We start from the raw sequence: 22,979 nt of genomic DNA on the forward strand, positions 1-22,979 counted from the left end.
CCTCCGCCGGCGCCGCTCCTCTCCTCGGATCTGACATAGACAGACACTAGAGGTCAATTATGACCCCTAGCATCTGTGTCAGTCCCACAATGCTGTGCGGTGCGCAATGACGTCATCGCACACCGCACGGCAAAGTCCTCTCCATGAAGGGAAACTAGACGCATAGCGTCTAGTTCCCTTCACAGCGGGGAACCAGCGGGGGACACAGCGGGCAGCGGGGGGCACAGCAGTAGCGGATCTTGCCATGGTGCAGCGCCCTCCGGATGGCGCCGGTGCCCTCCGGAAGGCAGCGCCCCGGGCAAAAGTCCTGCTTGCCCGTGGCAAGATCTGCTACTGCATATGATGTATCTTGGGAGATCCTGCCGCCCAGGAGGCTGCCGGGGTGATCGCCTGCAACATGAGGGTCGGACATGTCGCAGTAGTAGTATATGGGGCCCTTTATTGTGTTTATAAAAAAAATGTTTAAAATGCACTGTTGGCAGGTAAGTCTTTTTTAATATTCAGAATATGTTCCCTTATTCTTGTTTTTAGTGTTCTAGTAGTAAATATATCACAAAATTGCTATTACAATTGATATTATTCCTTATTTTGCATTCTTTTTTTGGTGCTCTACAAAGTGAAATTGACTATTTTATGTCATATTTATTTACACGCTTTACATAAGGGTTTTACATAAAGTATTTTGCTCCAGGACCCCACCGGACAATACCCCAGCAAGTTACTGCAGCATGACTGCCACTGACCGCACATGCACAAAAGTGAAGTGACTGCTAATGCGATCTCTTCATTCCTTACACATTGCAGGGATGAGCTCCTTTCAGAGCCTCTGTCTCTATATATGTTTTTGGGTATACGTTCAAGATCTCGGATGTCGCCGGGCACAGGAAGGATACATTTTGTGTATTTAAATACACAAGGTTTAATAAACACATCACAAAATCTTGTATAGCATTTACAAAATATATTCTCTTGGTATATTATATATAAATACAGTAGAATGAAAAATAGAAGCAAGACCTAGGGGCCCTCCTGCTTCTGCTTTATTGCAATGTGTTAAAGTCTTTTGCAGCAGATGAGAAGACTGGAGGTAAATACAGGCAAGAATATACATGAGACGATGCTTCTACTATCAGCATTCAAACCTGTGTGTACTGATGAGAGGACACTCAGACAAAACCCCAGATAATAGGATGGAAATATGACAAGTCCCCAAGACAAAATGTGCATCATTTCAAGGGAGCAGCTATTACCAGGGGTGGATTGGCCATAGGGCTCACCAGGAAGATTCCTGTTAGGCCAACGTGTCTTTGGGGCCTGCTTTGTGTGTTATTGTATGGTTCCACCCCCCACGCGACAGGCAGCCCACCACACTCAGTACACTGCATTGTCCCCATTCATTCTGTTATTCCATCTCTACAGTACAGTAACTCTACCATCCAGTGATGCTGCCATGGCTACACGGTATGTTATACCTCTTGTGCTGCCCATGTCGGCCCACTTCTACAAAATTTAAAAGGGACACTTTTAGTTCCCAATCCGCCCCTGGTCTCAGACACAACTGCAGCAATAGATGCAAGGAAGGTCGCAATTGCGTCCAATCAGGCCCTATGAGGGATCCCGCCTCCCTCCACAGACTCCATCCACTCATCAGAATGCATCCCCTTTAGGACTGCTTCCATAAATTTCCAGGGCTGGATTTCCATACCAATCTACCCCTGGCTGTTTATGTGTATAAGGTACATTAATGTGTGGTGTAATGTGTATAAATGGCACTGCTACAAGGTGTAGTGTGAGGAGCAATACAGTGTGGTGTAATGTAAATAAGGAGCAATATGGTGTGGTGTCACATGAAAAAGGAGCAATACAGTTGGAATAATGTGTATAAAGGGCACTACTATGTGGTGTAATGTGAATAAGGGGCTATATAGTGTGGCGTAATGTGAATAAGGGGCTATATGGTGTGGCGTAATGTGAATAAGAGACACTATTGTGTGATATAATGTGAATAAGGTTGTACTACTGTGCGGCATAATTTGAATTGTGAGTACTATTATGCCCCTTCCCAGCAATGACATGTCCCTATTTAAAATATGGAGGGTGGGGGTACCAATGCTCTTGCTGGCACAGGGCATCAAAATGAGGATTGCTATAAGTGAGGGGTAATGTGTGTTGCTAGCTGCTACTGTGATCTGTGGTGCTAGGTGATGGGTGCTGTGCTGGGTCAGAGGCAGATCTAGCGGCAGTGCTAGGGGGCACCAGCCAAAATCTTCCTTAGAGCATCAAATTGGTTAGGGCCAGCTCTGCAAACAAGGCATAGGAAGAATCTCCTTCACAAACCTCTCCTCAGGTATCTAGGTGTTTCAGGGTGTCCTCCCATCAGTACACACAGGACAGGATCTTCTGCAATGTCCTTTAGAAGCATCCTCTCATCTATATTCTTCAGCACTTAAATCCCAGTCTCTTATCTGCCATAAAATGCTTTAACACACAGCAAGAGAGCAAGCAGAAGCTGAGTGGCCCCTAGGTCTGGCTTCTATTTTTCAATCTATTTCTATGTAATACATCCACTATTTTAATGTATGATTTTTTTCATGTTACTCAGACCACTATACATCGGCTTCCTGTGATATACCCAGAAAATATATTTAATAAATTCTATAGAATATGGGGATACTTTCAACTTGCCGGCTGTCGGGATCCCGGCGGTCAGGATACCGATACTGGAATTCCGACAGCCGACAATGCCGACAGCCGGAATCCCGGCAAAACAGGACTATTCCCACTCATGGGTGTCCACAACACCCACAGAGTAGGAACAGATCCTGTGGCAAGTGCAGAGTGCAAGCCCGCAGCACGGCAAATACAGTGAGCCCGCAAGGGGACTCTTTGCACTCGCCCCGCTGCCAGCATTCTGACGGGATGCCGCTTGCGGAATATGGACAGCCGGCATCCCTCCCGCTGGTAAATCATACTGATTCCAGAATATGTTTGCCTGATCTTATCAGACCCTGGTATGTGTGTGTGTGTGTGTGTGTGTGTGTGTGTGTGTGTATGTGTTGTAATTGTGCCTTGTTGATTTAAATACATAAAATGTGTCCTTCCTTTGCCTGCTCTAAACTCAGTACTGATACAATGTTTGTAATGAAGTTATATTGATAATAATACAGTACTGACGCCCTCATTCAGCGGTGATCGCATTTGCAAAGCTGCACGCAGGCAGCTTTGCAAATGCAATCACTCAAAGAATACAAATGTAGTAGGAAGTGCTAAACACCTCCTTGCTGCATTTGTGATCCCAGTGCTGCGACCGGCGCCAATGGTCACGATGTTCTCAGCAAATGGTCAGCTGAGTAAGCCTCAGCTTACACAGGCCGGCCGTCGCAGGGAGCCTTGCGATGCCAAGAAATCTGCATCTTCAGATGCAGACCGTGGCTCGCCACTCCCGGAAAATGGGGGAGCAATGCCCCATTTTCCAGCAATGCTCCCCTGCCCCCCGAATGTCTATGCCTGTCAGGCAAAGGCTTCCAGAGGGCAGCCTGCAATCACGCAGGGACTGCACCTGCTCAGTTTGCCAATAATCGGGAAACTGTCCAGGTGATCACATAAGCAATCACTACTAAATGAGGCCCTGAGATCATATATTTTGCCATTTAATCTTGGGACTTAAGTGTCTTTAAATTAGGGATGGCCATTGACCATCGATAATTCAAAATTATTGATGGTTTATGGCTGATATAGAATACATTTGCCAGCGATGGGGGAGAACCAGATGGTTTCCCTCCATTGATGGAAAGGTGTAACCAAATATTTTTCTTTTTTCTTTTTAATGTGGTGACACACGAGAAGCCCCGCCCCTGTATTCTGATTTGCCCATGGGCCAGTCAGTGAAAAAACAGGGATGACCATCAATAGTGGGAACCATCGATGGTTATCCACTGCATAGTTGGCAGCCATCGATGATTACTTTCCATATTGCCATTGATGGTAACCATCGATGATGGCCATCCCTACTTTAAATTGATAGTAGCATTCACAGTTGTGACTTTCCTGACTAAATAATTGTAATACTTATTGATTTCTTCATACAGCTCATGAATTATATTCACCTGATTATCCCTATTTACCAAGATGTAATCCACTTTATTTTAACTGTATTATATTAAAAATATAAATTTTAACATTCATTATCATATTACATATAAGAGTGCTCCACAACAGAGTCATCTTTCCTCTCCTTTTTGATAAAATCATATGTACTGTATGTAATCTTTATCTATCATTATTGGCCTGGGGAAAATTCTCATGTGACCAAATAAATACCCAGCAGAGACTGATTTCTGCCAGACGCTGATTCTCGCTGATATCAAGTGAGCAGAACTTCATTCGATTTGTGTTTCAAAATCATATTATTACACTATATATACTGTAGTTCTTCCCAATTTCCCCCCAGACAACCTGGAGAGAGACATGGTTTCCTGTTGATGATATCTTTATTGGGGACTGAAGGATTCCTGCTGTACATTCCCTGCTCCAGGCTGCACACTAAACTTTCTGTTCCATGAGAGGTGTGGCAGCGATCCTTTAACCCACTCAATCCTTTGATATACCGATGAGCTTTGTAATATTTTATCTATGTTTCATTAGGTTGCATAACACCTTTATGCAATTATCTCTCTTGCTATCCTTTACTTGTTATTCCTTGTTATATACTTGAAAAACTTTTTTTTCAATAAAAGTTAAGTTAAATTAGTAAATATTCAGACACAATTGATAAAATATTAATTCATAAAAAAATGCATTTACTGTATGTTACAAGTGATAGAAAAATAAAAATACAAAAAGGTAGATTACGTACCACTGTTGAAATTACTGGACAGCTTTTTCTCTCTAGCAAACAAATAAAGATCAAAATTTATATTTTGTAGCATTACTTTTTAAGTAATTTGACTACAATTACAGTGAAATAAATACATATTTAGAACACATTTGTGACTGACAGTAATGTTATCATTACAAATCCCTCCCCTAATATTGCATCTCAAATCTCATTTCTTAATGAGATTATGAGCACGTAGAAGCTTTTATAACGATATTTTTCCTCTTAAAATAAAAATTAAAAATCAGTAGTCATGCAAGTGTTTTTGAATTTCTCTGTTATCTTTTTTGCTTTTGTGTTGTGGATTCCAGTAATATTCACAATAGTCTGTATTTTCTGTGGAGCACAACATGTGCTATTTTCATGTATATTCTATCTAATCATTTAAAGACCCAAAGACTCATAAAGATTATGGATTACCAGAAACACACACACAGACACACAGAAACACACAAAGACACACAGACACACAGAAACACACACACTTGAATATCTTGCATCAGTTTGATACTTTAGCTCACTGGTCATTCATCAGATTACAATAGTGTTGGATTTAAATTTGCTTCTGACACCCTGATGATTTTCGAACATTGGAATAAGTTACACTTTTAGAAAAGTGCCCTTTACCATCAGAGATGTTATTGATTACTGTTTTAGTTTGTCATGATTTGTCAAGACAGTACATGTTCACAAATGTATTTGTATACTATTACTTACAGGTTGAGAACAGCCTTTCTGGGGACGTATCCAACTACAAAAACCAGAACACAATTTAACTGTCATGTTAATGCTCAAGTACCGCTATCATTATATCAAATAACATGGTTTACTTTATAAATTTAGGGGTGTATTTATCAAAGCATGGAGAGAGATAAGGTGGAGCTAAATAAAGCACAATGGGAGATAGGCTGGGTACATGGTATTACGATTTGATGGTGGAGCCACCGTCACGCTGACAGAGCGTCTGATTCAGGTAAGTACTGTATGCACACTTACCGATCAGCTACAAATGGGGGAGATTCAAATGTTTGAAAAGTCGGTTGGGTGTCTGTTTTTTCCTGTCTATTAGATAGGAAAAAACAGACTCCCAACTGATTTTTCAAACATTTGAATCTCCCCCAATGTGTCAGTCTGAACAGCTGCCTGGGAAGTGGGGACATTTGAATTTGCCCTCCCAGCTATGGAGTCAGCCTCTGCAGCAAGTGTATGGCTGGTTAGCGAATTGGCCGCTCACACAGACATATTGGGTGTACACACCTGCTAACGGACTTATGATATACAGTATATCGTCCATTTGCTCAAACAGCGGATATATTGCATAGTGTGTACTGTGTACCCAGCTTTAGAAGCTGATTGGTCAGTATATCTCTCCACTTTATCTCTCTCCATGCTTTGATAAATACACCTTAAGGGAGAGAAGTACTAAGCAGTGAAAAGTGTGGAGAAGTGAGCCAGTGGAGAAGTGCCTATGGGAACCAATCGGCTGCTCTGTATAGTATAGTATAGTATAGTATAGTGTAGTATGCCAATTGTAAAAGCTACTTCAATGCTGATTGGTTGGCCATGGGCAACTTCTCCACTGGCTCACTTCTCCACTGGCTCTTTTCACTGCTTAGTACATCTGCCACTGTGGGGATATGCAATTAGGTGAAAAAAGCTGAGCTTTTCACTAGTTTTAGGGTGAATGGGAATTTGTCCTATGCAGTAGCAGGGCCGGATTTTCGCCTATGTGAAAAATGCGTCAGGGGCGGAAAACACGTGTATTGAAAAATCCATGTGTTTCTGTCAAAAACGCAGGACATTTTCGCCGATTTTGGGGCATTTTTCACCAATGCCTTTTCACTTAAAAAAAACGGTGAAAAGGCATTGGTGAAAATGCCTTCAAAATGGACGAAAACGTCCCTAATTGAATACTCAGTGGGACAAATTCATTAGCTCCGAAATGATTGGTGCTAATTGCATACCACCCTAAATCTGAATTGGGAAGCAGAAATCCACATTATATATCTAGGTATTATACAGTAGTCTAAATTTCATGTTACAACTTACATTTCCCCTCACAGTTGCGACATAATATTTTATCTGCAGCAGTCAGCTGTATTACATCCAGGATTTCTCCTCTTATATAGTCAAGATCTTTATATCCAGCTTTCTGAAGTATTGCATTGGGATCAACCATCACTCGGGTTAATACTTTAATTTCCCTATGGAACTATGAAAAAGGAAAACATAAATATGTAGTGCAATAAAACAGAACATTGTTAAACCCCATAATTACTTAGTCAGATTGCTTAGAATTTAAGCACAGATCTCTCTGTGTGTTCACCCGTGTAAGAAAATTTGGGAAATTTGCTAGACCTATTATACATGTAATAGTACAACAAAGATGCATGAGAAATATTATTTGTTCCCTTCATCTTGGGACTTCATCTCTCTTCACTTTATTTCTCTCCAAGGCTAAGTACATCTGCCCCAAGACATGGCACAGTACAGAAATACTGTAGGTTTGTTAGTAACATGCTCATACAGAAAATATAGCATGCTGTAAGAACTGTGGTTGTAAATGTGCACGGGAGATAGTATTCTAACTTCTCTTACCTGGAATTTCCTTCTAAATTCCTGTTCTTGTCTTTGCATTTTTTTAAGGTTTGTTTCATTTCTCCAGTTAGTTATTAAAACATTTTGCTCAGTTGGAGAACTGGAAACAGCAAATAAATGAATTAGATACATCTTAATGTGGGGTTGGACATATTACGTCAACTTACATAATGTCAACCTTCAGCAAGTGGACATCGGAATGTCAACATGGTCTGAATATCATCATTCAGGATGTCATTATGGGTGGAAGGTTGATATATCATAAGCCGACAGTCAAGATGTTGACAACGACATAATGTCAGCAGTGGCAGAACGTCGTCATTGTGAATGTCAATATTCGGCATGTTTACCATGCGGATTCCCATGGGAACTGCTTAAACCTAAATGCTAACTGCAGGCTAGCCCTAATCTTAAATCAAATCATAAACCTAACATCTGCAAAAATAGGGCGTCAACATTGTCTCTATTGAAACGTATAAAATGAACCTGTGCACACATAAAGAATTGGGGCAAGACAGTCTCAGTTAGCTGACAATGTAAACTACTAATTTCTAGATGCTTTTGATAGTGAGTAGTTTTATATCCTTGAACAACAATATCATTTAAGTGCAGAGATCTATCCCCACCTTAAAATCTCTGTATATGGGATGTCAAGTTTACTACATTTTCTTGACTGGCAGAACAATTCTGTTCACAACATTTTCGAGAAGTTGCTCAGTGCTGCCCATCCCCCTTCCTAGATTACCGACTTGGATCAATAATTAAACTACTTAATTAATGGCGTTGTACCACCTTTATCTGTTTGACTATCATGTTGTTTAAACCATTGTCAATAGCGGTTGAGTACAGTATATCTGTTATAGGGCCTGATTCATAGTTGTACGCTATTCAATGTTTTCGGGGAGGTAACAGGGATTGGAAGCAAAAATGAAGGCGTGACACAGCCATTTTGGGGCGTATCGATGCCTGCATCTGCAATCCTGTACGCAGTAACGATGGCTCAGGTGTCTCAGTACACACAGCCATTCTCCATGACCATATGGTTGCTCAGAAGACATTTGCATATTCTTGTACAGTGGGTCCGATTTAGAGATGGACGTAAAGCCGCTGTTCCATGGAACGGAGCGATTATGGGCAGACTGCGCGTGTGCTACGTTCGCATTGCACATGTGCCATGGTGCCACTGCATATCCGCATCCAAAGAGGATGCCTTCGCAAAGTGATTGACAGCAAGTGGCCGTTTGGGGGTGTTAACATGTTGTTAGCGGGAAGTGGGTGTAAAAACACAGGCATGTCATGGCCACTATCAGGGCATATATCTGATGTCAGCTGGGGAGTTCTAACATATAAAAACATGGCGCCAGCATGCCTACTGCGTCCAGTCTGCATAGCCATAGACCTACTCTTACTCGAGCAGTCGATGTTTCCTGTTCTTTAGTATAGACTGCGTATGTGAATGCAATTGCGGCTGACTTGCGGTCTATCCGGTAGGCATTACTTTTCATTTGAGTGCAGTAGCATCACTTGCTAATATCAGCAGTTGCGTTGTGGAGAGAACTGTACTTGCAGCTGCATCTACCTCCATCTCTGAATCAGAGCCAGTATCTGCATATGGGGATGCATTAGCGTACAACTATGAATCAGGCTCTTAGTACGTTGTTCTGCTCTAGAGATATCAAGCAGCCCACATTAGCCAAAACTGATATTATAGAATTAACATAAGATAGTAAACACACCGGACAAAATAATTCAGCAAAAGGGAGCAATTGTTTTTGACCGAGAGCATGGTCATAGCTTGGAAGAGGTGTCGGCGTTTGTTGCTGTGCCCTTGAAGACAGTGAGTAGTATCCATCTACTGTGGAAGAAGCTGGACACCAAGAATCTCAGCAGCGGAACAGTGGCTGAAAGTCAATCATGACAAACCGAGACTGCAAGCATTTAGGGCGCTTAGCAACCACGAACTGGTTCCAATCGCGTCAGAAACTGCTCCAACAGTACAATGCCAGAACCAGCTAAACAGTCCCAAAGTCCCAGATCTGGTGAATTGTGGCATGTCAGTCTGGTGATCTGCAAACCAATCTGAGCCTTTCGGCCACTGTTCTGCCACTGAAATTCCTAAGTATCCATGCTACTTCCACTGTAAGTGAATACTACTTACTGTAGTGTTTGTTGGGCACACCAACAAACTCTGCCACCTCCTCCAGGCTATGGCCATGCTTTTGGCTAAAACAATGGCTCCCTTTTGCCACTTAGTCACGTCATGTGTACGACCCATGGTTCCACCTGAAAAAGAAACAATGGCCCTCATTCCGAGTTGTTCGCTCGCAAGGCGAATGTAGCAGAGTTACACACGCTAAGCCGCCGCCTACTGGGAGTGAATCTTAGCTTCTTAAAATTGCGACCGACGTACGCGCAATATTGCGATTACAAACGAGTTAGCAGTTTCAGAGTAGCTCCAGACTTACTCTGCCTGTGCGATCATTTCAGTGCTTGTCGTTCCTGGTTGACGTCACAAACACACCCAGCGTTCGCCCAGGCACTCCCACCGTTTCCCCGGCCACTCCTGCGTTTTTTCCGGAAACGGTAGCGTTTTCAGCCACACGCCCCTGAAACGCCGTGTATCCGCCCAGTAACACCCATTTCCTGTCAATCACATTACGATCGCCGGAGCGAAGAAAAAGCCGTGAGTAAAAATACTTTCTTCATAGTAAAGTTACTTGGCGCAGTCGCAGTGCGAACATTGCGCATGCGTACTAAGCGGATTTTCACTGCGATGCGATGAAAAATACCGAGCGAACAACTCGGAATGAGGGCCAATATCTTAACAAATTCGCATTGTTTCAAAACCTCAGACATTCACAATGATCATCCAATAGTTTTAGTGTGACAATCTACACGCATGTTCACGTCGCGCATCATTGAACTTATACGAGTTGTCTTTCCACATTCCATAACATTTGTCTGGTGTGTTTATATATTATGGTGGCTACATACGCTAAGATACTGCAGGGGTTCAAGCCATCAGATATTATCCAATTTTCCCACTACATACTGTATGTTGCCAAATTGAATATTGATCTTGTCGTCTAGGGCTAGATATAAGCAGATTGTCCTATGTGTGGTCAGATCTACCCATGAATCAATGTTCTATGTATGGATATAATGTATGGGTTGGGCTTTATATGAATCAAGCACTTTAACTGTTTAAATCAGGAACCGGCAACTGGCGGACTGCGGTCCATCTCCGGACCACAAAGGACAGAACAGCGGACAGTTTACTAATCTAGAAGATAGACTCTAATAACTCTAATTAATAAATACTGGCAGGGGAAGGAAGATGGCAGTCGTACTGTAATGACGCAGAAAGGCAAGAGCGTCCATCTTCCTTCCCCTGAAGAGCGGGCTGACGCGGCGTAAAACACATATACAAGTGGTACATTCACAAGAACAAATACACAAACTTCTCAGTGCAGTGTGTATTTGTTCTTGTGAATTTACCACTTGTATGTGTGTTTTATGATAATAAATAGATTTTTATTGCTGATTTTCATCCCATTGTGTTTGAATTAAAACCCCGGGCTGTGATATTTCCCCACTAATGGGCGATTACACATCTTTAAGGACGGTCCTAGCGCCAGTGATACTTCACTTTTTTCATTTGTATACTATTCTAAGCCAGGAAATTGGTGTTCCCCCCCCCCCCCCACCCTCCTGTGGAGTGGTGTATCAAGGCAGCAGAGTCCGTTCTATTTGCTTATTGTAGATCAGGTGAATCCTGCATCCGGACCGAGCCTGGAACCGCACAAAGGGCACCCGGTGACGCTGCAGTATCCGTGGAGCATCCGTGAGTACGAATTACTAAGTTACTCAAGCATCGTGCTGTGGATAAACATGTTTTATAAAAAGCGTTAAGTTGACAGTGAAAATAGAAAGTTTCTGTCGGAGTGGACCGAACTATACTGTTTTACGCTGCCTGTAAGAACTGGAGCTGTTCCACTTTGTCTCATATACAACAAGACGGTCGCTATTATTAAAAGTGGAAATTTAAAGCGACACTACGAAACAAATCATCAGGATTTTCATAAAAAGTTTCCTCCTGGTAGTGCAGTGCATAAAGACAAACTGCAGTCTTGTCTGTCTTCTTACAAAATAGTACGGTTATACTAGTCCGGTGCATGAGCGAACAACAAAAATCTGCAGAAGCAGCGTTGCGCATATCCTGGACGCTTAGTAAGCACCAGAAGCCATTTTCGGACTTGGAGAACGTAAAAGAATGTATGTTGGAAACAGTCACAGCACTTTTTGAAAAGAAGAACATTCTTGCGGCTATTCAAGGCATTCCTTTGTCATCAAGAAGCAATACAAGAAGAACAGAAATTTTAGCTGCTGACAACAAAAGCAGCTTGCTCGAACTTCTACATAAGGCACCTTGTTACGCCATTGTACTTGACGAATCTTGCGACATTGTTGACAATGAACAAATGTCCATTTTTGTGTGCGATTTTATGACGTTGAAAGTAAACTATTTAGAGATGAGTTGCTAGCAATAATGCCATTTAAAGGCAAGACTCAAGGAGAAGATTTGTTCAAGACTTTTGATGAATTCATTACAAAATCAAACATTAGCTATGATAAAATTGTGTCCATTTCAACTGACGGCGCCCTAGCCATGATAGGCAAAGAAAAGGGTTTGGTAAAGAGAATCAGGGATAAGAATGCTGGGATATTATCTTATCAGTGCATAATTCATCAGACATCCCTTTGTGGCAAACTCAGTGCTACATTGAAGGATGTAATGGACACCTTGATTAAGTTAATCAGTTTTATGAGGTCTCGCTCTGCTCTTCAGCACAGACAGTTCAAAGAGTTCTTGTCTGAATGTGATTCGGCCTATTCCGATTTATTACAACACAACAATGTTCGCTGGCTGAGTAAAGGCCAAGTTAGTGAATGTTTTTGGTACATAAAAGACGAAGTGACAGCATTCCTGGAAAATGTGAATACTGAAGAAGCAAGGAAGTACATGGAGTTCCTAGCCAACAAGTGCAATATGCTAGCTTTGTCTTTTCTGAAAGACATTCTCAAATATTTGAATGAGCTTAATACCGAGTTGCAAGGGAACGGAAAGTTAATATGTGATCTGATACAAAGTGTCTTTGCTTTCCGTCGCAAGCTTGATATATTTGAAAAAGACATTGAAAAGCAAGAATTTATTCATTTTCCAACTACTTTTCAATGAAGAAAAAATAATTCTGAAATGGACACTGCAGTATTTTCATGTTTTGTCTCAGATCTTACGAAGGAATTTGCAGCAAGATTCCAAGACTGCAGAGATAGGGAAACTGTCACATTTTACAAAAACTCCTTATGAAGTTTCTCCAGCTGGAGAATGGACTGATGTAGCTGAGAAGTTGTTCGGACTTTCAAAACCTACCCTTCAAATTTAGATAATCGACATGCAAGAAGATGTTTCCTTGAAAATGTACAAAACTGCATCCACTGAAGAATTTTGGGCTAGGCATGTTTTGGACAAGTACGCAAATTGTAAAAAACTGGCTATCAACATAGCTACCATGTTTGACTCCACATACATATGTGAGACCTCTTTTGCCAAAATGAATTTTCTGAAAAACAGACATTGATCAAGGTTAACAGATGCCCACCTTGAAGACACTCTGTGTAGTAGTTGTTCTCCAAGAGTTACAAACTTTAAAAAACTGTCTCAGGATCGGAAGTGCAATTTCTTGCATTAAGGGAGTGATTCAGGTTGGTTTGCAAAAGCAAACTCCTTTAATGGACAAAAACATGTGCACTGCAGGTGTGGCTGATGTAAAATGTGCAGAGAGAGTTACATTTGGGTGGGGTGTGTTCAAACTGAAACCTAAATTGCAGTGTAAAAATAATGTAGCCAGTATTTAGTCTGCACAGAATCACAAAAATGTAACTCTCTCTGCACGTTCCATCAGCCCCACCTGCAGTGTACATGGGGCCTAATTCAAAATTGATCGCAGCAGCAAATTTGTTAGCAGTTGGGCAAAACCATGTGCACTGCAGGGGGAGCAGATATAACATGTGCAGAGACAGAATTGGGTGGGGTGTGTTCAAACTGACTGAAATCTAAATTGCAGTGTAAAAATACAGCAGCCAGTATTTACCCTGCACAGAAACAAAATAACCCACCTAAATCTAACTCACTCTGCAAATGTTATATCTGCCCCACCTGCAGTGCACATGGTTTTGCACAAATGCTAACAATTTTGCTTCTACGATCAACTCTGAATTACCCCCATGGTTTTGTCCATTAAAGAAGGAGTTTGCTTTTGCAAACCAACCTGAGTCACTGCCTAAGAGTAACATAAAGACTCATAATGTCTAGTAAAGTTTGAAGTCTTAAAATTCCTATTAAGGAATGTAGTATATTACTTGTTTCAGCAACAAAATAAAAACTTGTTATTATTTACATTCCAGATATTTGATTTTGTGTTTTTTTGGACCTCAATCAAAATAATTAGAAACATCCAGACTCCATTAAAAATTACTTGCCTACCCCTGGTTTAAATGATAGCTGTTGACACAATTCTGTGTGAAAAAGCCATCTAATCCATTGAATTTATTATTTCACCTCCCTTTGCACTGCAGTATATTTCATAGTTAGTGATCCTCAAAGTGATCAAGTGTTGTTCCAAAAGCCCTTGTCTTCTGTACAGAGTTAGACCTGGGTCTAATAGTTCGTCCAACAATTCTCTGTACTGTCTTTGAAAATATTTGTAGATATTAAATATAATACTTCTAAGATACCTTTTTTCTAGATAAACAACAATACTTGGTCAAGCCTCTGTAAAAATTTGATTCCTCTGTTTATTTTTTTTTAATAGTACAGACCATATCAGTTTCTTCTCGGTAGCTCTCTTGTGTATTTCTTATACACAGGTTATCAAAACTGTGCCCTGTAAAATGTGGGCTAATCACTGATGTACTGTATTCATGCAGAATTACATTTGCTTTGTCCAGTATTACCCACCCCAGACTGTGTTAGCTTTTATAACGACAACCTGTCCCTGAGTACTGCTGCTCAGCTTCCAGTTCATTCATACACATTTATATAGGATTCATTATTTGCAATAATTATTTTACAGTTAAAGCACAATTACCTTTGTTCAGGAATTTTTGGTTTATTCTTCTCTATCATTTCAACGATTGTTTCAACATCATCATACACATCTTCTAAACAGATTTAAGAAAAAGAGAAAAATGGAAAATTTGTATGTTCACACAGTATGTCTGCACTGCAGGGACCGAGCAGAGGCATGGGGGAGTCGGAGAGGCTGAAACAGGGGAAATCGGAGAGAGATCATGGGAAGGGCCTGGAGGCGATAGGCGCTGTGTGAGGTTAAGTACAGTATGTGAAAATGACGGAGTGTGAGTGAGCTCCCCCTTAGCCTGATTGTATATACTACCTATAGGAGCATTTAGCTGTAACATGTGTGTATTCTACAGTACAGGGCTTTCTATTAATTCACTATGTTGGTTCAAGTTCAGAGCATGGGACCCCCTGGATTTGCATAGCTAAATAACTTCAGAACATCACTAAACTTGTTCAGAACATTAAAAAGTATACAGGATAGCTTTGCTCGCCACACTTGGGGTACAGTGGCTTGCTCCTTTTCACTCACCACAGGTTACTATTCCCATTCGATGTCCACGTGGATAATAAAACCGATAGCCCATGGAACCCATGTTCTGAACTTGAGCCCACTATGTTTATTATCTCCCTTGTGTTGATGTGTAAAAGCAGATTGGGTCGGTGTGTGTGGTATGATGATGAGGATGAATGTGGAGGAGTAATGATGATGATGAGGAGGAGGAGGAATGAGGAGAAGGGGCTTACCTGTTGTGCAATGTGTATAAGGGGCTCTACTGTGCGGTGTTATGTGAATTGGTACTATTCTATGGTGACGCCAATTCCCTATGCAGTCACAGACCTTTATTTTTGACACGCAATATCCATGTTTTGAATATGGGGGTGGGGGGAGCACCAATTCTCTCTGGCACAGGGCACCAAAATGTCTAGTTTGGCACTGGTTTGCTGAATAACCCCCATTATCAATGGTGAAAAAGGTATGAGAGGATGTATGGATTGAGGGAACCTAATAAGCTAGGTTTTGGAAATGTTGTGCTTTATGTAACTTTGCAGAGAGAAAGGTGTGATTGTGTTTCACACTGCCCAATTATCTACAGTTTCCAGGGGGGGCTATACTTATATTTCACAGTACAGTATAATATATTGTAGCAGTTTTAGATCAAGAAAGATAAACCTATTTTTTCGGTTATTAATATTTAAGGACCTTGGAGTGAATGTAATAGGGTGCGAGAATTTTTTTTTTTTTTTTTTAAAGTGGCAATCATTTACATCATGGCAAAAATCAACCTGGTTTTGCCATGTAAATGATTGCCACTTTAAAAAACAGGAGAACTCTCACAGAATCTCTCACTTTCTGATTCTCACACCCTATTACATTCCTGCCCCCTCATATGCCTTTGATATTTCAAAAGGGCCTGATTCCAATGTGGTTGGTACTGCACAGCTCAAAGAAGAGGCGGTGCAAAACTGTATTAGTAAAATTCAAATGCAGCAAGAGGCGCCTCCTGCATGCATCTGTGATCCGAATGCTGTGCAGACCCCCAAACATCGAATCTGTACATAAACCACCAGGTCTGCATACACATCAGGTCCAAAGATCACTAAAGATCACTAATCCATCACTTTCTTCCTGGAGGTATGTCCTCTTAAAATATCTCAGCAGGGACACTCTCATGGCTGTTCTGTAGCAAAGTACATGCCTATGACACTGTTCCGCTCTTAATAATAATAATAATAATAATAATAATTTTATTTGTATAGCGCTCTTTCTCCAACAGGACTCAAGGCGCTTTGCCCAAATCAGTGGTGTTATCATAAACAACTACATATTAAGGCCCAGTTTTATTAAGCCTTGGAGAGTTATAAATTGCACGGTGATAAAGTACCAGCCAATTAGCTCCTAACTGCCATGTTACAGGCTGTGCTTGAAATATGGCACTTAGGAGCTGATTGGTTAGTACTTTATCACTGTGCAATTTATCACTCCCCAAGGATTGATAAATCTGGGCTTAAATATGTTTAACAACTTCTTTGACGTGGATGCATGGGATGCCACTGCAGCAAGCTGGGATTCACTGAAATGGTTGCATCTCATGCAACATTATCTGCTCCTCTGTCCCCTTGTGATTTAAGAGGATATCTCCTTTTCCTCAGGCCACACCCTCTGACAGTGATGTAGCAGACTGTCACCGCTGACATCACAGGTGCACCAGAATGACTAAACTAAATGTAAAAAAATTGGACAATTTTGAGGTCACTTTTGAAGAAAATAATTGATAGTTAAGTGGTTTAGTTGCAGGCTATCTATACACTTAACACAGCGACCTGACTGCCAAATGCTAGAATTACTAAATAATCTCCCACCAAAACTGTTTTACCCACAGAATGCTTTTTAGGTAAAAACTCTTCCACTAAATACTATAAACAAAGTAGGAGATAATTTGTAAAGGCGCCTTCAATTTGGGGACAAATACTGTATATAAGCTGTCTATTAATTTATTGTGCTTCACGTTAACTATACACTTTAAGCTAGTTTATCAACTAAAAATAAAGACACGGACACAACTGCGTTGGATTAAATGGTAATTGAATTTATTAATTGGAATTACGTTATTCGTAGTGGGTGGCCGGGAAGACGCTACCACTAACCAGCTCCAGTCACAGATCTTACAAAATGGCAACGACTGAACTCCCCAACTGGAATGGTGATGACTGAAATACCCCATCTATATATATATATCAGCATAACCTGTGTTGTGAAGGTCTCACCACCCCTTACTATAGCACGGTGAGGATGCTCCCCAAGGAAGCGGCCATTGCCCCTCCCCATCCCCCCCCACAAGAGCAGGACACACCATCCTTCAAAAGGGATAAATGCCCCACAACACCACTTATGCTACAAGTGACTGCTGCCCAGTAGCGCCTTCCCACCCACTAAGACTGAAATAAAACGATATTTAGTAAGCCAAATTGAAAAGAGCCAAATTAAAGAGCCAAATTAGAGAGCCAATAGGGTGGGTGAGTGGGCTTACAAACCGACAAGAGAAAGGAAATCTGGAAGCTTCTCTCTACATACACTGAAATCACCACCCCTACACTCACTGATAGGCTGGCCCTAACCAATTACAAGTCACTCCCAACCTTGATCTGCCTAGCAACAGATGACATCTTCTACCAATCACAAAAATGTAAGACCCTTATATAGATTTCGTGCCTAGGCAGGCCCTCTCCTTATCTTATCAGAATTAGCTTGTAATCTTTAGATTACTATAAAACATAAGTAAAAATGAAAAACTGCATCTGAGAATTGTGGGTAAGAACATGTAATAGCCAAGATAGTAAAATAACTCTAGCAACTATGTTTAGTGTGGAGTACATACAGTACCTGGTCCAGTCGTTTCTTTTATTACAAAATGCTGTAATGAAGTTGATAGCTTAATAGAACTAAAATGTATTACATCTTCATAGATCTCTTGGCTTCCCCTTAAAGAAAAGAAAATATAAAAATATTGATTCCATGATCTGGAGATATTGCTGATATAATTATTATATAGTTAAATTTACTCTGTGTAATGTTATTCTAAGTAAAGACTACAGTCCAAATAATAGCGGATACTTCTGTATTTCAATGGAGCCCTTAACCAAAAATAATACATATAGGGGGTAATTCAGACTGCATCGCTGCAGTGGCAGCGATCAGTCGGAATTGTTTTGTGGACTAGCCCTGTGCTGGGCGTCCCCCCGCATGTCTGAGAAAATGATTGTAGATGTGCTAAATTTAGCACACCTATGATCAGATCTGAGGGCCTAATTCAGACCTGATCGTAGCAGCAAATTTGTTAGCAGATGGGTAAAACCATGGGGGTAATTCTGAGTTGATCGCAGCAGGAACTTTGTTAGCAGTTGGGCAAAACCATGTGCACTGCAGGGGAGGCAGATTATAACATGTGCAGAGAGAGTTAGATTTGGGTGGGTTATTTTGTTTCTGTGCAGGGTAAATACTGGCTGCTTTATTTTTACACTGCAATTTAGATTTCAGTTTGAACAAGCCCCGCCCAAATCTAACTCTCACTGCACATGTTATATCTGCCTCTCCTGCAGTGCACATGGTTTTGCCCAACTGCTATCAAAAATCCTGCTGCGATCAACTCAGAATTACCCCCATGTGCACTGCAGGGGGGGCAGATATAACATGTGCAGAGAGAGTTAGATTTGGGTGGGTTATTTTGTTTCTGTGCAGGGCAGATACTGTCTGCTTTTTTTTTTTACACTGCAATTTAGATTTCAGTTTGAACACACCCCACCCAAATCTGACTCTCTCTGCACATGTTATATTTGCCCTCCTGCAGTGCACATGGGTGGTCATTCCGAGTTGTTCGCTAGCTGTTTTCGGTCGCTGTGCAGCGACCAGGCAAAAAATCGCCAATTCTGCGCATCCGTATGCGGCGCAATGCGCTTGCACACCGTACTTTCACAACAGCCGATGCAGTTTCACACAAGGTCTAGCGACGCATTTCAATCGCACTGCTGGCCGCAGAGTGATTGACAGGAAGTGGGTGTTCATGGGAGGTAACTGGCCGTTTTTGGGGAGTGTGTGTAAAAACGCAGGTGTGTCAGATACAAATGCAGGCGTGCCTGGGGAAACGCAGGCGTGGCTGGCCGAACGCAGGGCGTGTTCGTGACGTCAAAACAGGAACTAAACAGTCTGAAGTGATCGCAAGCTAGGAGTAGGTCTCGAGCTGCTCAGAAACTGCTCAATTTATTTTGTAGCAGTGCTGCGATCCTTTCGTTCGCACTTCTGCTAAGCTAAGATACACTCCCAGAGGGCGGCGGCTTAGCGTTTGCACGGCTGCTAAAAGCAGCTAGCGAGCGATCAACTCGGAATGAGGGCCATGGTTTTGCCCAACTGCTAACAAATTTGCTGCTATGATCAGGTCTGAATTAGGCCCATATATGTATAGGATAATCTACTCTGTATGGAAACATATACAACAACAAGGGGTATCACTCTACCATATCTTGGGACTTCACATTCACAGTTCAAAATATGGTGTACAGTAATTTTGTTGGATCTATTTTCTATCTGAATCGTAACCACCAAAAACTAAAGACTAACATAAACGTCATCAGCAGGGCAAAACAGTTTTGTCATCTCTGCAATGTTAAATGGGAATGAAAAGTTTAAATAACCCCCATCTCCAACATACACACATCTGTTTAATAAGCGTCAACTTCTGGTAACACTTTACAGGTACTATGATAAACACCTCATGTGGGGGAATAATTAACCTCATCCTCCTTGTTTCAGTAAAGAATTAGATAAAGCATTTCCTGCACAGTGAAAAACCTAGTAAGATTGTTTTTTTTTTACAAGTCTAATGATGAATACTATGGGGCAGTCCAAGTTAAGCCTTGGAGAGTGATAAAGTGGAGACAGATAAACTACCAACCAATCAGCTCCTGGCTGTCTTTTTTCAAACTCCGTCTGTAACATGGCAGGTGTTGATTGGCTTGTAAGTTATCTTTCTTCACTTTATCACTTTCCAGGGCATAGCTTCCTGCATTTTGAGGACTTCCCACCGTCCCACACATGGGTCAGTGCCCGTGGGCGGGGGGAAGCAAACACTTCTGCCCTGCACAGCAGAGTAGCGAGTGAATAGATGCCGTGCGGGAGAGCCTAGGAGGCTGCCCAGCTTCTCCGTCAGTGCTGTGCACACAACCAAAGTGATGGAAACAGCGTGCACAGGGTCCAGATTACTACCTCTTAGATGTGGGGAGGTATGCATGAGTCATTTTCAGATGGCAAATTTCAAATGTTTCATAATCAAGAAAATAACCAATGATGGGTTTTGCAATTCTATGCAAATATTTTGCTGCTTGTATGTAATTTCTGATGCACACACTATAGCTGTAACCAAGGTACATGAGGATAATTAAACAGTGCAACAGAAATAAAAAAATATTTATTTGCCAGGGCAATTTGAACACATCTAGGGTATTTTAGAGGTTGCTGAATTAAAAAGTGAAAGTAGTTTTTTCGATTGGGCTATACTTCTTGAGATACAGTAATTGATACCCTCAATTAATAGGGAACTTAAGTCATAACACATGCATCTGGAAATCTACCGGTCCGGTACATTCTAGAAGGTGAGACAATCAAATATTCTAAGGGGCCCATTTACCATTGTATATTTACAGCTGTTTACCAGACAACACACAACACACATTTTCAGGGGTTATCTGCAAATATTAGGTATCACCAGAATTTATGTAGGAGGGACTGCAACAGGCATCACCGATATCTGCTGAGATCCCTCCATTCCTGCCGTCAGCCGCAGGCCCCATAGGTGTCTATGGGAGATGCAATGCTGCCAGATTTACCAATATCTAGAATGCAAGACATTCCCGATAGTGGCCCCCGCAGCTACCATCATATGAAAATGGCGGTAGCCCTTTGTAGCCAATGAGATACTCACTGCATTTGTAGCCAGCAGAGGGCTCCCCCAGAACCATCCCTGTAAGTGGCCACTGTGCTTGTGTGGACACAGCTTCCCTGGCAACCCTCACAGCACATCGCAGGGACATACTCCTTTCAGAGCCTTTGACCCTGTGGGTACTTACAGTATTAATACATCTGCTCGATGTGATAGCACATTCCAATGCGATCCTGGGTGGTAAGATCGGACCCATATCGCATTGAATATGCGTTCTATGATAAATGGGCCCCTTGATCATTCAACATGGTTTTGTGTTGTGTATTGTGATTTTCTTGTTTCTTGTTTGCGTATCTCAAAAATGACAGCCAATCTAGCAAAACTGTTGTCATTCAGAATCAGCACCACAAAGTTACCCAAAAATCCCTCTAATATGATTGTCAATAAAATAATGGTTGATCAGTGTTATTTAAGGTATTTATTGATGTGCAAGCATACCTCATAGTGCATTACAATTGGGATGTTAACGTTATATATTTTTGTGGCACTCAAGATTCACTCTGTCTGTAGTGCGATAAAAATAGCTTTGCTAGAAGCACACTTAGGGCTGGATTCTGAGCTAGTTTTGATGGTGCAACTGATGACTGCATCTAAAGACGTACAACTGTGTGGCATTTGTATGGGAATCAGTATGAGATCCCGGTAATCGGGATCCCGGCTGTCAGGAGACTGATGCCGGGAGCCCGACAGTCAGGATTCCGACAGCCAGGATCCAGACAGCCAGGATTCCGGCAACAAGCGCACGCAACGCTTCGGGCACGGTTGCGAGGGTCTATTCCCCCTCGAGTGGTAGTCTGGACCACCAGCCAAGTGGGGAAACCAGCCGGCGGTCGGGACTACTACCGCTGGTATTGCAGATGGTGTCGGGATCCCAGCATCGGTATGTCAATTGACTGCCTCCCTTTTTATGTTCTCACTGTGCTTACAAGGGTTTTCTCTGTGTTCTATGGTTTCTTCCCACAATCCAATAATACACTTGTAGGTTAATTGGATCCCTAGTGTGTATGTGTGTCAGTGTGGTAGGAAATATAGATTATAAACTTCACTGGGGCAGGGACTGATGTGAATGGCACAAAAATTCTCTGGAAAGCATTGCAGAATATATGTATGCTATATAAATAACTGGTATAAACTTAAAGACACTGAAAGTTGGCATCTAGTACAGGTTGAGTATCCCTTATCCAAAATGCTTGGGACCAGAAGTATTTTGGATATCGGATTTTTCCGTACTTTGGAATAATTGCATACCATAATGAGATATCATGGCGATGGGACCAGTAGCGGATCTTGCCACGGGCAAGCAGGACTTTTGCCCGGGGCGCCGCCTTCCGGAGGGCGCCGCACCGTGGCAAGATCCGCCACTGCTGCCCGCTGTGTCCCCCGTCCGCCTCCGCTGCCCGCTGCCGCCCCCGTCCGCCTTCTGTGAAGGGAACTAGACGCTATGCGTCTAGTTTCCCTTCGTGGAGAGTAACTTTGCTGAGCGGTGCGCGATGACGTCATCGCGCACCGCACAGCAAAGGTCCTCTCCACGAAGGGAACTAGACACATAGCGTCTAGTTTCCCTTCGTGGAGAGGACCTTTTGCTGTGCGGTGCGCGATGACGTCATCGCGCATCGCTCAGCATTCAAGTGGCGCTAGCAATGTACAGGGGGCGTAACTGACCACGCCCCCTGTATTAGGTCATTCCCCTTTTCCTGCCCAGGGCGCAGAGCGCCCTTGAACCGGCCCTGGATGGGACCTAAGTCTAAGCACAGAATGCATTTATGTTTCATATACACCTTATACACACAGCCTGAAGGTCACTTAATACAATATTTTTAATAACTTTGTGTATTAAACAAAGTTTGTGTACATTGAGTCATCAAAAAAC

At 42.0% G+C, this 22,979-nt stretch overlaps 1 protein-coding gene across 1 annotated transcript in view; it reads right to left on the minus strand.

Moving 5' to 3' along the window:
- The window catches only part of LOC134907845 (FYN-binding protein 1-like), a 225,038-nt gene that overhangs the window by 65,614 nt on the left and 136,445 nt on the right, over window positions 1–22,979 (minus strand). Inside the window, exons 4-9 of the mRNA XM_063914822.1 lie at window positions 18,001–18,098; window positions 14,626–14,698; window positions 7,475–7,574; window positions 6,926–7,088; window positions 5,594–5,627; window positions 4,856–4,887 (exon numbers count right to left, since the gene is read on the minus strand). Of these exons, the coding sequence (XP_063770892.1) occupies window positions 4,856–4,887; window positions 5,594–5,627; window positions 6,926–7,088; window positions 7,475–7,574; window positions 14,626–14,698; window positions 18,001–18,098 (500 nt within the window). The remainder of the gene's footprint in view (window positions 1–4,855; window positions 4,888–5,593; window positions 5,628–6,925; window positions 7,089–7,474; window positions 7,575–14,625; window positions 14,699–18,000; window positions 18,099–22,979) is intronic.

The sequence above is a fragment of the Pseudophryne corroboree genome, chromosome 1, assembly GCF_028390025.1.
Source record: "Pseudophryne corroboree isolate aPseCor3 chromosome 1, aPseCor3.hap2, whole genome shotgun sequence".
NCBI lineage: Eukaryota > Metazoa > Chordata > Amphibia > Anura > Myobatrachidae > Pseudophryne > Pseudophryne corroboree.